The sequence below is a fragment of the Pseudophryne corroboree genome, chromosome 1, assembly GCF_028390025.1.
Source record: "Pseudophryne corroboree isolate aPseCor3 chromosome 1, aPseCor3.hap2, whole genome shotgun sequence".
Taxonomy (NCBI): Eukaryota; Metazoa; Chordata; class Amphibia; order Anura; family Myobatrachidae; genus Pseudophryne; species Pseudophryne corroboree.
The window spans coordinates 498,177,686-498,194,520 of record NC_086444.1 but is presented as its reverse complement, the minus strand read 5'-3'; the positions used below and the strand labels follow the sequence as shown (position 1 = coordinate 498,194,520).

The window sequence follows — 16,835 nt, the reverse complement described above, 5'->3', positions numbered from 1 at the left end:
CCCTGGCAGTGTTACTTGGGGTAGTGTATGAGAGGAAATTGTCCATTTTCTATTTATTTACTACATCAGCATACCCTAAATAGCAGAAGTGTAGGAGCCCACTCATTGCTGTACTATCCTTATGGCAATACTTCCCCATTCTGGCAGAGCAACATTGAAATGACTGCAAGTGTTACTTCCTACTGTGTAAGCTGCAGCATCCATCATGCCAGGCGACAATGGTGATATACTATAGAGGCGTTTTATCTATGGGTTAGTGGGAATGTTAATATTGAAAATCTCCGCTATTCTTCAAACACATTCATATGTTCTTGTCAAACAAACCATTTATGTTTTTGTTAATAAAAACATGTATTATGGGGTATATTCAATTAGTGTCGGATCCTCTCCGACAGACAGGATCCAAGTCTTCACTATTCAATTTGCAGGCATTTCCAACAGGTTTTTGCCCGTTTCCGACAATGCCGATCCAACTTTATTTTAATGTCGAATCGGTATAGTGGAAAACGGGCCAAAAACCTGTCGGAAACGCCCGCAAATTTGACAGAAAACGTGGATTTGAGGCTAATCCGCCGATCCACGTGTTTTCCTACAAGTCGGAAAAATGGCACTGGACTTGAATAGGTCGAATCCAGATTCAACCTAAAAAAGTCTGAAAGTGCAGTTTTTCCGACTTGTCTGAAATTCCGACAATAATTGAATAGACCCCTATATCAGAAATGATGTATTCCCAATATTACACTTGCTATATGAACTGTAAGTTTCTAGAACATTTCTTTTTCAGTTCTGTATCATGTTTTTGTACCTGTGTATTATATTTCTTTGCTATATTTATTATGATTTCTTACGATTATATTCTAATTTTTTCTGTTTTTTTTTCTTGTTTTACTCTTCTCTCTTACATCAATGGAATCAAATACTGTCGGACCACTATATTCCTACCTGTTGAAACAATGTTGAATGAAATTTTCCTCTGATGGACCAAATGTCCTTGTTTCCTGCTGCTGAATGGTTTTTCCAACCCAATCTGCCTGTTCTTACCAATCAAACCTTCCTCCGTGTCCATCGTATACTCTTGAAAATCCTCACATTTCTGCTTCTTCCTACTGTCACCCTCGGGAAAGCAACGGAAGAAGCGTGGGCTGAGGGTGGCTTCTGTATGCTAGTGAAAAAGAACAATCTGTGCATAAGGAAAGTACTTCAGCAACTCTGCTGCAGAACATGTACACTCAAGGGGTGATTTAAGTGCTGCAGAGGCATCCACTTATTAGACTTCTAGATTTTTCATATTAATAATAAAAAGCCACCTCTTTTCCTCACTCTCTTTTGCCCTCACCCCCCTCCGGTGGGGGGAAATAGTGAACTGTTTTTTTGGAACTTCAAAGAAACAAACTACAACAAACCTACCTTGTATTACTGGGTGTTTACTTACAAGCACCCGGATCCACAGTCAGTATTCTGTGACCAAAGCATTGATGCCAAAATAAAGAGTCAGCTAATGATGTGATATCAGCTTAAAGGTATTGCCTTTTGTTGTTTCATTGTCTGGTCTCCCCAGTAAGCAGGGTTGACTATGGCACATTTTAACCCTTTTAGTGCTGAGATGACCTGCCATATAATGAAGGGATACAGAAACTTTGGTCTTATTTTTCTGTTACATATAAAGTAAAACTATCCACTATTTTTCTTATATTCTTTCCTTTCTGTTTTGGATACTCATTGGTATCACCTCATGAGGAGCAATTCTGAAATCTCTAATAAAATATAGAATGACGGGGGATATAATTACTAAGCTTCATAGAACTATAAACCGTGTTTAGGCAATGTAAATCGTACAGATCTGCAGAAGAAATGCTCAGGGTTTGCAAAGTAAGCACAGCATTCAAACAATGCCTGTGAGGTTCATCACATACAGTGAATGGACACCTAGCTGTCTACACAGTGGCTTGGTTTCTGAGGGGCAGATTTATTAAGCTTGGAGAAGTGATAAAGTGGAAGGTGATAACTTACGAGCCAGTTAGCTCCTAACTGTCATTTTTCAAACCCAGCCTGTGACATGGAAGTTAGGAGCTGATTGGCCGGTACTTTATCACCTTCCACTTTATCACTTCACCAGGCTTAATAAATCTGCCCCTGAGTGTTAAAGGGGAAATACAAACAATTTAGCTTATTTCACTTTAGATAATGCACAGCTTTGCCAGCTACAGTGTATTAGAGGTGTGTACCTGACCGAATAACCGCATTTCACAAATCAAATGTGAAAGTAAGAACATGAATGGTTTGCACCTTGCCTTATCAAATAGCATGTTTAGAAAAAAAAAGCTTTTCTCACAAATGTTATGTATAATTAGTCCATATTTACTATGTGAGCATATATGAAACATGGAGATTGCAAAACAAAAAAAAGAAACAAAGCAACACATTATTTTTTTTATCTTGCTAAGCAAATATGATTTTGTGTTTGTTTTCTATATAACTCTGTATAAAGTATAAGATGCTGCTGTCTGGATTGCAACACATTCCTCATCTATTACAGTACCTCACGGATTGTAGCAGTATGCCTGTGCATCTGTGTGAGACTGGGCAGTCAAACACTATGCAATTATCGTCCGGATCAGTCAATTATCTGCAGATTAGGCTGAGAATTGCACAGTGTATGACCAAGGCAGAGCAGCAATTATCCCTTTTGCATTGAGAAATCCTACAGCATGCCCGACAGATGCGATTATTGGTGCTCGGATATGACGCAGGATATACTCATCATCAGACAGAGAGCCCAATTATCTGACTGACAGTGTACAGGGAATGACGAATGGTCTGTCTGTTTGGTGAGTGTGATCTCCCAGTGTATAGCCAGCATAACACTTGTGTGCATGCTCACCAGGTGCATATACTCAATCTATGATCACTGTTGGTCTGGGATTATATATGCACACCTGGTCTCATTGACCGTACAAATTTAGATGCCCTTGAGCAGAAGTCATATCTAAAAAAACAGCCTGTCTGATTCCCATTGTCCCTCTCTCATTAGACCAGTAAGGTAATTTCACTGTCATTCTGCCATGAGTTTAATGAGAGTGAGGGATGAAATTGAAGTGCTCCATTTAAGTGTCAGGTATTTTTGTTTAACAGTTACCCACATCTGGTCACCAGAATGCCCCATGTATAACTGAATTAGTCTTTACTTCTTGCATGCCTCTGAGTACATTTCCCTCTCCCCTCTCAGATTATGTAAGTAGAAGAAGGGGAGCATATCCAATACTAGCCATATGCTGCATGCTACTGAGCAAAGCTGGTTATAGACCAGTGCAAACAGCTTATTGGACAACTCATTTTTAAGCCCATTTCCAAATGCCAACATCTGCCATTGAGGACGGAGGACACACAGCCAGTAGCATATGTACACAAACATCAGGAATGCTTCATACTGCACATGGCCCATCTTCTGCCATGCAGACAAACATTGCATTTTCTTGTTATCATAAATAGCCCATATATGTCAGTGTTATACTGTGCTATAACTCAGTATTGTTATACTTTGGGTTAAGACTTTGATCATGAACTTATAAAAAATATATATATTTTTTAATAACATGGAAAATCTTTGGAATTATGTGTTTTAATAAATCAACACCTTTTCAGTTTGTTAACCAGTTTAAAGGGACAAAACAAATGTAAGAATGATAGTGGTCTAATTCTATTCTAAAATAACACCTAGATACTGTACGACTGCATCATGGCCATTTCACAGAGCTTCCTTTGTCTTTACTTCACTAGATGTCATAATCCTCAAAATGGCTGCCAGCAGATCTATCGTAGAGCCTATCACCATGACAATACTTATAGAACAGGGGCTTCACAATATATTCCTCTACCTTAATTGTACATCTCATGCATCTGGAAAATGCTCAGTTTTTTTTTTTATTAAGTGTGTTACCTTGTAGCAGTGTTAATTTTGTCAATGAACATTTTGAATGAAAGTATTCGATGACTACAATTTATTTCAGGACTAAAATAAGACTAAAATTAGCCTAAAATTAAAAGTGAGATACACTGACTAAATCTTAACTGAAACAAAGCAAAAAAAGTGACTAAGACTAAAGCTAAATTTAAAATCCTTGTCAAAGGACAATGGAATTTAACACTGGAAGTAGGGTTTTAAATTAATTATGTTCTAGATATTTGCAGAAAATAGATATGACCTAATGTGAAGGAAATATGATTGTGTATTGCACTTGTTTGTTCTAACAAGCTTAAGGCATTCATTTGTATATATGATATACAGTATGAGAGTACTACGGTAAGTCAGACTCAGTATGTAACACGTTCTCAGCCTACTGAACATAGATTACTAAATACATAGTTAAAGGAATGCAAACTTCACAAGCGGATTTTAGAGTAATGTTCTGCAAAATTCATTACAGTACTATTAAACTGCAAATGTACTGACTAAAACAGTGACTAAAATTAAGACTAAAATAAAAAGTGAGAACCACTGACTAAATCTTGACTAAAACAAAGCAAAAGAAAAATACTAAAATGTGACTATAAACTGACAATCATTTTGAGTAAGTGACTAAAGGGGCCTACACACTTGATGACATACACGGGCGATATGAATGATATAGCTCATAAGTGAATGATATATCATTCATATCATTTTATTGTGTAGGCACTAACGATGAACAATGCGTGTCCCCGCGGTCGTTCATTGTTGGTTTTCCCTCGTTAAACATAGCAAGCCAATTTGGACAATGTTTTTAATAGTTGAAAATGAACATCGTCCAAATCGGAAACATCGCCAAGTGTGTAGGGCCCATTTGACTAAAACTAAATTGAAAATCCTTGTCAAAATGAACACTGCCTACTTTAGAATTGACTGAGGTGGGCAAAACCATGCTGCACTGCAGGTGGAGCAGATTTAAAATGAGGAAGCTCCCCGGACTCTCCCCTGCTTATCCACAGTGAAAGAGGGTTTTAAAGGAGGGGGGGGAGGCACATAATTTGGCGCAAAAATAAAGATCACAGTGCTATCTGGGTAAACATATTGTGTGTTTTTTCCTGGGTCATATAGCGCTGGGTGTGTGCTGGCATACTCTCTCTCTGTCTCTCCAAAGGGCCTTGTGGGGGAACTGTCTTCAGATAAGAGGATTCCCTGAGTGTGTGGTGTGTCGGTACGCGTGTGTCGGCATGTCTGAGGTAAAAGGCTCTCATAGGGAGGAGGTGGAGTAAATGACTGTGGTGTCTCCGTCTGCAACACCGACACCTGACTAGTTGGATATGTGGAATGTTTTAGTGCTAATGTGAATTTATTGCACTGAGTCTAGGGAATGTACAAGCGTCAAACCCTGCCTTTCCCCTATGTCACAGGGACCTCTGGGGTCTCAAAAGCGCCCACTATCCAAAATAGTAGACACTGACGCCGACACGGATTCTGACTCCAGTGTCGACTACGATGATGCAAAATTACAGCCAGAATTGGCAAATTGTATTCAATATATGATTATTGTAATAAAAGATGTTTTGCATATCACAGAGAAACCCCCTGTCCCTGACACGAGGGTACACATGTATAGGGTAAAGAAACCTGAGGTAACCTTTCCCCCATATCATGAACGAGTTATTGAAAAGGCTTGGGAATCTCCGGACAAGAAACTGCAAATTCCCAAAAGGATTCTTAGGGTGTATCCTTTCCCGACTAAGGACAAGATATGGTGAGAATCTTCCCCAAGGGGGGAAAAAAGCGTGGACACGCTTATCCAAAAGAGTAAAGCTGCCATCCCAAGATATGGCTAACCTCAGGGATCCTGCTGATCGCAAAGAGCAGGCTACCTTAAAGTCCATTTACACACATTCTAGTACCTTACTCAGACCGGCAATAGTGTCGGCTGGAGTTTGTAGCGCTGTAGCAGCGTGGATAGGTACCTTATCGACGGAAATTGATACCCTGGATAAGGGTACCATTTTATTGACCCGGGGTCATATTAACGAAGAATCAACGCTATGTCGATTTCTGCTAGACGAGTCCAATGGACAGGTGATGCCGACTCAAAGAGGCATATGGAGGTTTTACCTTACAAGGGTGAGGAATTGTTTGGGGAAGGTCTCTCGGACCTGGTCTACACAGCTACAGCTGGTAAATCCAAATTTTTGCCTTATATTCCCTCACTGCCTAAGAAAGCACCACATTATCAAATGCAGTCCTTTCGGTCACAAGAAACAAGAGTGTACGAGGGTTCTTTCTTGCCAGAGGTAAGGGCAGAGGGAAAAAGCTGCACAACACAGCTAGTTCCCAGGAACAGAAATCCTTCCCGGCCTCTACAAAATCCACCGCTTGACGCTGGGGCTCCACTAAGGGAGTCCACCCCAGTGGGGGCACGTCTTCGAATTTTCAGCCACATCTGGGTTCACTCACAGGTGGATCCCTGGGCAATAGAAATTGTTTCTCAGGGTTACAAGCTGGAATTCAAAGAGGTGCCTCCTCGCCGGTTTTTCAAATCGGCCCTGCTGACTTCTCCCCCAGAAAGGGAGATAGTGGTAAATGCAATTCACAAATTGTATCTTCAACAGGTGGTGGTCAAGGTTCCCCTACTTCAACAAGGGAGGGGATATTACTCAACCCTGTTTGTAGTCCCAAAATCGGACGGTTCGGTGAGACCCATTTTAAATTTAAAATCCCTGAACTTATACTTGAAAAGGTTCAAGTTCAAGATGGAATCGCTGAGAGCGGTCATCGCCAGCCTGGAAGGGGCGGATTTTATGGTATCTCTGGACATAAAAGATGCGTACCTTTATGTTCCCATATATCCACCTCATCAGGCGTACCTGAGATTTGCGGTACAGGATTGTCATTACCAATTTCAGACGTTGCCGTTTGGGCTTTCCACAGCCCCGAGAATTTTCACCAAGGTAATGGCGTAAATGATGGTGCTCCTGCGCAAGCAGGGTGTCACAATTATCCCGTACTTGGACGATCTCCTCATAAAAGCGAGATCACGAGAGCAGTTACTGAACAGCGTGTCACTTTCACTGAAGGTGTTACAGCAACATGGCTGGATTCTCAATATCCCGAAGTCGCAGCTGGTTCCTACGACTCGTCTGACCTTCTTGGGCATGATTCTGGATACAGACCAGAAAAGGGTTTATCTTCCAATGGAAAAAGGCTCAAGAACTCATGACTCTGGTCAGGAACCTATTGAAACCAAAACAGGTGTCAGTGCATCACTGCACTCGAGTCCTGGGAAAGATGGTGGCATCTTACGAGGCCATTCCGTTCGGCAGGTTCCATGCAAGGACCTTCCAATGGGACCTACTGGACAAGTGGTCTGGGTCACATCTACAGATGCATCAGTTGATCACACTGTCCCCCAGGGCCAGGGTGTCTCTCCTGTGGTGGCTGCAGAGTGCTCACCTTCTAGAGGGCCGCAAGTTCGGCATTCAGGACTGGGTTCTGGTGACCACGGACGCGAGCCTCCGAGGTTGGGGAGCAGTCACACAAGGAAGAAACTTCCAGGGTCTTTGGTCAAGTCAAGAGACTTATCTTCACATCAACGTCCTGGAGCTGAGGGCCATATACAACGACCTTCGTCAAGCGGAGACCTTGCTTCGCGACTTACCAATTCTGATCCAGTCAGACAACATCACCGCAGTGGCTCATGTAAACCGCCAGGGTGGCACAAGGAGCAGAATAGCAATGGCGGAAGCCACCACACGACCTGCATCCAGGAGAGTGGGGACTTCATCAGGAAGTCTTCGCACAGATTGCAAGTCAGTGGTGACTGTCCAGATAGACATGATGGCGTCCCGCCTCAACAAAAAGCTGCAGAGGTATTGCGCCAGGTCAAGAGACCCTCAGGCGGTAGCTGTGGACGCCCTAGTGACACCGTGGGTGTTCCAGTCAGTCTATGTGTTTCCTCCTCTTCCTCTCATCCCAAAGGTGTTGAGAATAATAAGAAAAAGAGGAGTACAGACAATTCTCATTGTTCCAGATTGGCCACAAAGGGCCTGGTATCCAGATCTGCAGGAGATGCTCACAGAAGATCCGTGGCCTCTTCCTCTAAGACAGGACCTGTTGCAACAGGGGCCCTGTCTGTTCCAAGACTTACCGCGGCTGCGTTTGACGGCATGGCGGTTGAACGCCGGATCCTAGCGGAAAAGGGCATTCTGGATGAGGTCATTCCTACTCTGATAAAGGCTGGGAAGGACGTGACAGCTAAACATTATCACCGTATATGGCGAAAATATGTTTCTTGGTGTGAGGCCAGGAATGCTCCTACGGAAGAATTCCATCTGGGCCGTTTCCTTCACTTCCTACAAACTGGAGTGAATTTGGGCCTAAAATTAAGCTCCATTAAGGTTCAGATTTCGGCCTTATCCATTTTCTTTCAAAAAGAATTGGCTTCTCTCCCAGAAGTACAGACTTTTGTGAAGGGAGTGCTGCATGTTCAGCCTCCTTTTATACCTCCGGTGGCGCCTTGGGACCTTAACGTGGTGTTGAGTTTCCTTAACTCGCACTGGTTTGAACCACTTAAAACAGTGGAGTTAAAATATCTCACTTGGAAAGTGGTCATGTTGTTAGCCTTGGCTTCGGCTAGGCGAGTGTCGAAATTGGCGGCTTTGTCTCATAAAAGCCCCTATCTAGTTTTCCATATGGATAGAGCGGAATTGCGGACCCGTCCTCAATTTTTGCCTAAGGTGGTGTCGTCTTTTCATATGAAGCAACCTATTGTGGTGCCTGTGTCTACACGAGACTTGGAGGATTCCGAGTCCCTTGATGTGGTCAGGGCTTTGAAATTTACGTGGCCAGAACGGCTAGAGTCAGAAAAACAGAAGCACTGTTTGTCCTGTATGCAGCTAACAAGGTTGGCACTCCTGCTTCAAAGCAGACTATTGCTCGCTGGATCTGTAACACGATTCAGCAGGCACATGCGACGGCTGGATTGCCGTTACCAAAATCGGTCAAGGCCCATTCCACTAGGAAGGTGGGCTCATCTTGGGCGGCTGCCCGAGGGGTCTCGGCACTACAGCTGTTCCGAGCTGCTACTTGGTCGGGTTCAAACACATTTGCAAAGTTCTATAAGTTTGATACCTTGGGTGAGGAGGACCTCCTGTTTGCTCAATCGGTGCTGCAGAGTCGTCCGCACTCTCCCGCTCGTTTGGGAGCTTTTGTATAATCCCCATGGTCCTTACGGAGTCCCCAGCATCCTCTAGGACGTAAGAGAAAATAAGATTTTTAAACCTACCGGTAAATCTTTTTCTTGTAGTCCGTAGAGGATGCTGGGCGCCCGTCCCAAGTGCGGACTACTTCTGCAAGACTTGTATATAGTTTTGCTTACTAAAGGGTTATGATATAGTTTTCATCGGTCTCCGACTGATGCTATGTTGTTTTTTCATACTGTTAACTGGTTAGTTTATACACAAGTTATACGGTGTGAATGGTGTGGGCTGGTATGAATCTTGCCCTTGGTTTAACAAAAATCCTTGCCTCGTACTGTCCGTCTCCTCTGGGCACAGTTTCTCTAACTGAGGTCTGGAGGAGGGGCATAGAGGGAGGAGCCAGTGCACACCCATACCTAAAGTCTTTCTTAAAGTGCCCATGTCTCCTGCGGAGCCCGTCTATCCCCATGGTCCTTACGGAGTCCCCAGCATCCTCTACGGACTACGAGAAAAAGATTTACCGGTAGGTTTAAAATCTTATTATTACACATCTCAGTCAGTGTGATTGTATTTATTAATATCAGTTCCCCACTGATTGTAGCAGGCATCTCCCATACACAGTAGTACTTAAAATAGAGTATTATAGCATATTGATACATACCTCCCAACATGACCCTCTCAGGGAGGGACAGAATGCTCTGGTCCTGGACTTCCCTCTTAATGTATGATTGCCATCACCTGTGGTGTAAACGCCTTTCTTATCCATTAACTAGTTCAGCACAGGTGATGGCAATCACAAATTAAGAGAAAAGTCCAGGAGCAGAGCATTGTGTCCCTCCTGGAGATGGTCATGTTGGGGGGTATGTTGATATGTCACCAGTCAGTGTGTGCCTCCCCCCAGCCATGATTGTAGCAGGAAGATGTTAGACACTGCTGAAAATAAATAACACTGTCCACCCGCCATTCCCCACTCTCACCTGATTGGAATTTGAAGTATGTGAATGTTATATAAAAATGTAAACAATACTGTAATAAGGTACACTGGAAGACCTCATGTTTTTTTCCTTGCACATCCCGGCTCCTCTAAGCATCTGAAGTCATACATACGTGTGTCAGGACTGGTCACACGCACAGTACTGCAAGACTGGAGACACAGGCATGCGCTATAGCCGACACTCATCAGCTGTGTAATAATCACTGACAACCTGCTGGGGATAATCAGCCAGCAGCTCTCGGACAATTTTGGTGAGGTTATAAAGCCTTGATGGTGTGCCTCCTGGGACCAGCAGGGACCCTGAGATCAACAGGGCCCTAAGCAGTAGCTTTGGTTGCCTTGTGGTAAATCCTCCTCTGCCACCCATAATTGAGTTCCCCACAAAGGGCCTAATTCAGACCTGATCGCTAGGGTGTGTTTTTTGCATCCCTGCGATCAGGTAGTCACCACCTACAGGGGGAGGGGGAACTTACTCTTCCAATGCGATGATCGGGGCCGGAGCAGACGTCAGAAACCCTCCCTCCAAACGCCTGGTCCCTCCTGTGTTTCTGCGGACACTCCTTAAAGACGGTCAGTTGCCACCCACAAATGGCTTCTTCCTGTCAGTCACCTTGCGAAAGCCCGTGTGATCGCTTTTCTCGCACCATCCCGTCGCTTCCTGCCGATCCCCGTCACTGCGGACCAACGCACCTGCGCATTGCGTTGCATGCGCAGTTCAGTCATGATCGCAGGCTGTACAAAAACACAGCCTAGCGATCAGATCTGAATTAGGCCCAAAGTCACTTGTTTTGCTAATGCCCCCAACCTCAGAATCAGCCACTTTGTTTCAATTTTCTATCTCGCTTCCAGGAGATGCTTTGGCGCAAAATAAGAGGTGTGAGGGCTTAAGGGCACAATTTGCATCATTATGTGGGCGCTGCAGTTGCGTTATCACCCCACTTCTAGTGGCTATTATTAAAGTGGGCAGAGATTGATGATGTAGGTCTAATGTAATACAATTTTTAACTCATGAGTTATGTGTTGTATTAATTAAAAGATCCTTTACTTTGGTTTTTCATTTCTGTGTAAAGTTTGGCACAGTATGTCCATACTCTGATACTGTGCCAAATTGTTATGGTGCTGGCCCCATATGACACTTTCATATGAATCCATAAAAGCTGGAGTAGAGTTACGTATTACAAAAAATATGTTGCAGCTTCTACTTCCCGGGGTTTTGCCCCTTTGTTATTTGATAAATAACTGCAAAGCTGAAAGTGGCATAAATATTGTATCAGATGGACACAAACATGTGGCACACATCTGCTACAAAATGCATTTTTCTTCCCAGTATCTTCCGTGCTTTATAATGTACTCTGTGCACAACATAAACAACGAGTATAATACACTGTTACTGAAGGAACCTTATCACATTTAAAAATCATGGGGGTAATTCCAAGTTGATCGCAGCAGGATTTTTGATAGCAATTGGGCAAAACCATGTGCACCGCAGGGGAGGCAGATATAACATTTGCAGAGAGAGTTAGATTTGGGTGGGTTATTTTATTTCTGTGCAGGGTAAATATTGGCTGCTTTATTTTTACACTGCAAATTAGATTGCAGATTGAACACACCACACCCAAATCTAACTCTCTCTGCACATGTTATATCTGCCTCCCCTGCAGTGCACATGGGCCCTCATTCCGAGTTGTTCGCTCGCAAGCTGCTTTTAGCAGATTTGCACACGCTAAGCCGCCGCCTACTGGGAGTGAATCTTAGCTTATCAAAATTGCGAACGAAAGATTGGCAATATTGCGAAAAGACTTCTCTGTACAGTTTCTGAGTAGCTCGAGACTTACTCTTCCAGTACGATCAGTTCAGTGCTTGTCGTTCCTGGTTTGATGTCACAAACACACCCAGCGTTCGCCCAGACACTTCCCCGTTTCTCCAGCCACTCCCGCGTTTTTCCCAGAAACGGTAGCGTTTTTTCAAACACTCCCATAAAACGGCCTGTTTCCGCCCAGAAACACCCACTTCCTGTCAATCACATTACGATCACCAGAACGAAGAAAAAACCTTGTAATGCCGTGAGTAAAATACCTAACTGCATAGCAAATTTACTTGGCGTAGTCGCACCGCGGACATTGCGCATGCGCATTAGCGACTAATGGCTCCGTTGCGAAAAAAAATAATAAGCGATCAAATCGGAATGACCACCATGGTTTTGCCCAATTGCTAACAAAAATTCTGCTGCGATCAACTTGGAATTACCCCCATTGTTCTGCTATTATGGGTTCTGTGTTTTCAGCACTAGCACAAGAGCTTTTTATATCTGTAGGGTATTATCTATTGAATTAAGGGGGTCATTCTGAGTTGATCGCTAGCTGCATTTGTTTGCAGCGCAGCGATCAGGCTAAAAAACAGCAGTTCTGCATATGTGGCGCAATGCGCACGCGCGATGTATGGGCACAATGACCGATGCAGTTTTGCACAGAATCTAGCGATGCATTTCTGTCGCACTGCTTGCCGCAGAGTGATTGACATGAAGTGGGCATTTCTGGGTGGCAACTGACCATTTTCAGGGAGTGTTTGGAAAAACGCAGGCGTGTCAGGGAAAACGCAGGCATGGCTGGGCGAACGCTGGGTGGGTGGGTGACGTCAAATCCGGAACTGAATAGTCTGAAGTGATCGCATGCGCTGAGTAGGTTTTGAGGTACACTGAAACTACACAAAAAATTTTTGCAGGCGCTCTTCGAAACAACCGTTCGCACTTCTGCTAAGCTAAAATACACTCCCAGTGGGAGGCGGCATAGCGTTTGCACGGCTGCTAAAAACTGCTAGCGAGCGATCAACTCGGAATGACCCCCAAAGTCAGTATGTACAAGGTCTGCAACTTTTTTACTTCAAATGTTGAAATTTTACAAGAACTATTTTTTCTAGGAGATTAAAGGGATTCTGTAATAGAGGTTATGCAATTCTGTGTAGGAAGTCAGCTGGAGTACAAGGTTTAGTGTATCCAATTGTGTAATCTGTAAACTATGTTTAGTGCTAAAGGTGCATAATTGAAATATTTATATGTATTTCAGTACTTGAATTGTTAAATCTCGCTATAATCTTAATTTCGAGTTGGGGCTGTGAGACCGGTGGTGGCGATCCCAGAGGTCAGTATATCGACCCCGGGATCCCGACTGCAGAATGCCGGCAGGGGGGCAAGCGCAACAGGTTCTATTCCCACTCTATGGGTGTTGTGTACACCCACGAGTGGGAATAGTCCTTGGTAATTGGCATGCTGACTGTCAGCTGTTTGATTGCTCGGGATTCCGGCATCGCCATGGTGACCGCCGGGATCCCTTCATTTCAACTGACAGCAGTAAAGCGGGGGAGGGGGGGGGGGGGCTCCAGCTCCCTAACAGCAGTAGATCTTATTACTAATGATGCCTAACACGAATGTACAGATGTAGCCATGCTCATCTGTGCTACGATACGGCATGCTGCAGCACGGCTTGCTGCATTGCATGCCAGGCTGCGACTATTCACAGCCGGCAATCGCTTAATTAATTCCTAATGGAACGATGGAGCATTTGCCGGCTGCGAATAGTTACAGCCTGGTGCGCCATGCAACATGTCACGTGTAACTATCAGATCATAAACTGGAACATTTATAGCTGTTTTAGCTGTTTATTACTTACAGTAAATGTGATTTGCTATGCAATACAGAAAATGTAAAATAAACAACTTCCTAATGTAGCCTAATGAAAGTAAGAACAGCCTGGTTACAGATTAGTTACAGAGAGGCTGATTGATCTGGTTTGGTTATACAATTTTTGATTGTTAGGATATCAGAATAATGAAATTAATGTAGCCAATTTGCAGTGATTAATATGCTGGTATTGTTCAGTCTTTTAGAAAAGATAAAAGCGGTGCACATCCAGTATCTTATACACAGGCAAATGCATGAAGAACATGAATTCTGACAAGTGGTGGCTATCTATGAACATATATGTGAACGGATGTAGTTATGAGACCGCCGCTCACAATGCCTCCCTATACATCACGCCCCCTCACAATCCCGACGGTCGGCATGCCGACCAACAGGGACAACCACGATACCCAGAGAGGGAATAGAACCGGTCGCTACTGAGCCCGCCAGGGGCTTGCTGCGCTGCCCCCCCCCCCCCCCCCCCCCCCCCAGGGATACTGGCGTGTATGCTGACCAGCGGTCTCCTGACCAGCGGTCACGCATACCACACCCAGATCCAGGGTGGTCCGTGTGGGAGGTGCCATGAGATATGTTGCTGTGAATGCATTATTGTAACCTACTCTGGGGTCCTAATGTCTTGATTCTACTACACCCCTGAGTTGCAGAAAGGCAATGAGTTCCTTACATGGGTCCTCTGTTTACTGTGGTTCTAATGCTTGAATCTGCTTTATCCCCCGAATTGCAGAAAGGCAGTGAGTTCCTCTCCTGAATCCTCTGTTTTTTATGGTTCTAATGCCTTGATTCTGCTTCACCCCCGAGTTGCAGAAAGGCAGTGAGTTCCTCTCCTGGGTCCTCTGTTTCCTATGGTTCTAATGCCTTGATTCTCCTACACCGCTGAGTTGCAGAAAGGCAATGAGTTCCTCACATGACTCCTCTGTTTCTAAAATACATTCCAAGGGAATGTTGTATTCTTCTCTAATGGGTCTTGAGGATTTTGAAAGTTGTCATGGATATATTTGCAGTACATTAGAGTCCAAATCCCATCCCCAACCCACTGAAAATGCACTAGACAAGGAAGTTACCAAGATGAAAAAATATAATTCTTCTCAAAAGATGTTACGCATAGAATGGGTATGCGCTGTATGCTGGATAGTAAATAACCTGCCCTTGTGGATTTGAAAAGCATGTTATTTAAAAAGAAGGTTGGGTTTATAATGCAGCTTGTTGCTGTATAAAAATTCTGAACACAACCTTTAATCAAAAGTTGAGGAGCAGAGTGCTAGACAGTAAGGTGGAGAGCAGAGTCATGATCTGTTTTTTAGGACACTTTTGTTAAAATATTCCTCTGGGAGCATTTCATCACAATGTACGCAGGCCAGAATGATCAGGTAAAGGCATTATATACTGAATGGAACCCGTGTTGGTTATGATGAGGTTGAGCAGTATTAGCAAGCAACTTCAGTAGCAGTGTGCATATACTGAGGGACTGCTGAGTGTTCCCAGAATCTTGGGGCACAGACAATCAATGACATAATGTTGTTCATCCATTTTTTTTTCACTGATGCCCACATATGACTGTGAAGCTGTTGGCTGCTGGCCCTCAATGTGAAAGATGTACCTGTAGATTGGCGCTGATCTACAATGTTATCTGCTAAGGCGGGGGTTCTCAAACTGTGTGCCGTGGCATCCTGGGGTGCCTCCGGACATTTGCAGGGGTGCCTTGGATTGACGGTCCAGGACCAATTCAAATTATTTAATAGGCAATGTTATAGGCAAAACCAATGCTGACGGATGTCAGTAATAAAATATGTTGAAAAACAGAAGCAAATTGTGTTCCTCACCACACAACTGAACCTAAGGATTACATAATACAATTTACTTAAAAAAAATATTTATTTCTAAATAAGAAACTTTTGGACTAGGGGTGCCATGAAAAAAATTCTGACTCAAAACAGTTTTGGAACTGCTGTGCTAAGGTAAGAAGCAGCAATCGATTGGCAGGATTGACAATGGTTCAGGACCCCACAAGGGCATCTGCAGTGCTTCCACTGTTACTGCCAGGGGTCCTGGTAATTTATGTGTGTCCTTTATTTCTGAAATAAACATTTTGGGTACAGTAGATCTTTTAACAAATGTATTTAACTTTAAAAACTTTAAAATCAGTGAGGCCTGGATTATTTTCTAGATAATGCTCAATTCATGTATAGTTTCCAGAGTGTGCATACTAGCAGGTATAGATGTTTGTTGGGTGCCAAGCGTATCCATTTGCTGTAAGCTATAACACAAATAGCCACAATCACATAACAGATTTTAGCATTCAGGCGGAGCTGGACTAATAAAAATTGCTATCTGAATTGGGGTTTTCTTATGTAAGCAATGTCCAGTGAGATGTGTACACACAAATATTTTGCACCTGATATAGGGCAGGTGCAAGTGCAACCAGTTGCATATGCCTCACACCAGAGGCAGAACTACCATTGGTGCAGCAGATGCATTACACCGGGGCCCTTAAGGACTTAGGAGCCCACTGCTGCCCAGACCAGCAATGAGTTATCCCTTCCCCACAGACCATTTTGGGCAATGTTGTATGAATGGCCCAGTGCAGAGAGCAGGGTGGGTGACCTGCCACTTACCTCATGGAAGCATAGCTAATATTGTGTGTGCCGGACTGATAGAGGAGTCCTGCTACCTATCAGCGCTGATGATCACAGCCACATACTGCCTCTAATTAACAGACAGCTGTACATTATTCTGATTCACTGCTGTCTGTGAATAAAAGGCAGCTCACACCCGGGGGTAAATTTACTAAGATGGAAGTTCTGTTTAAGATGGGATGTTGCCCATAGCAACCAATCAGATTCAACTTCTCATTTATCTAGCACCTTCTAGGAGATAATACCTGGAATCGGATTGGTTGCTATGGGCAACATCCCATCTTAACTAGAACTTCCACCTTAGTAAATTTACCCCCCGGTGTAACTGTCAGAGTCTGGCTGACGAAATGCCAAA

General features: G+C 43.7%; 1 protein-coding gene across 7 annotated transcripts in view; it reads left to right on the top strand.

Annotated features, from left to right (window-relative positions):
• The window catches only part of LOC134895591 (proprotein convertase subtilisin/kexin type 5-like), a 568,642-nt gene extending 567,123 nt beyond the window's left edge, over positions 1-1,519 (top strand). For 6 of the 7 annotated variants that reach the window (XM_063913851.1, XM_063913849.1, XM_063913854.1 and 3 more), the window contains one exon: positions 1,125-1,519. In XM_063913851.1, the coding sequence (XP_063769921.1) occupies positions 1,125-1,240 (116 nt within the window). In that variant the 3' untranslated portion in view covers positions 1,241-1,519. The remainder of the gene's footprint in view (positions 1-1,124) is intronic. The other variant, XM_063913850.1, reaches the window with a different exon arrangement.
• The last annotated feature ends 15,316 nt before the right edge of the window (positions 1,520-16,835 follow it).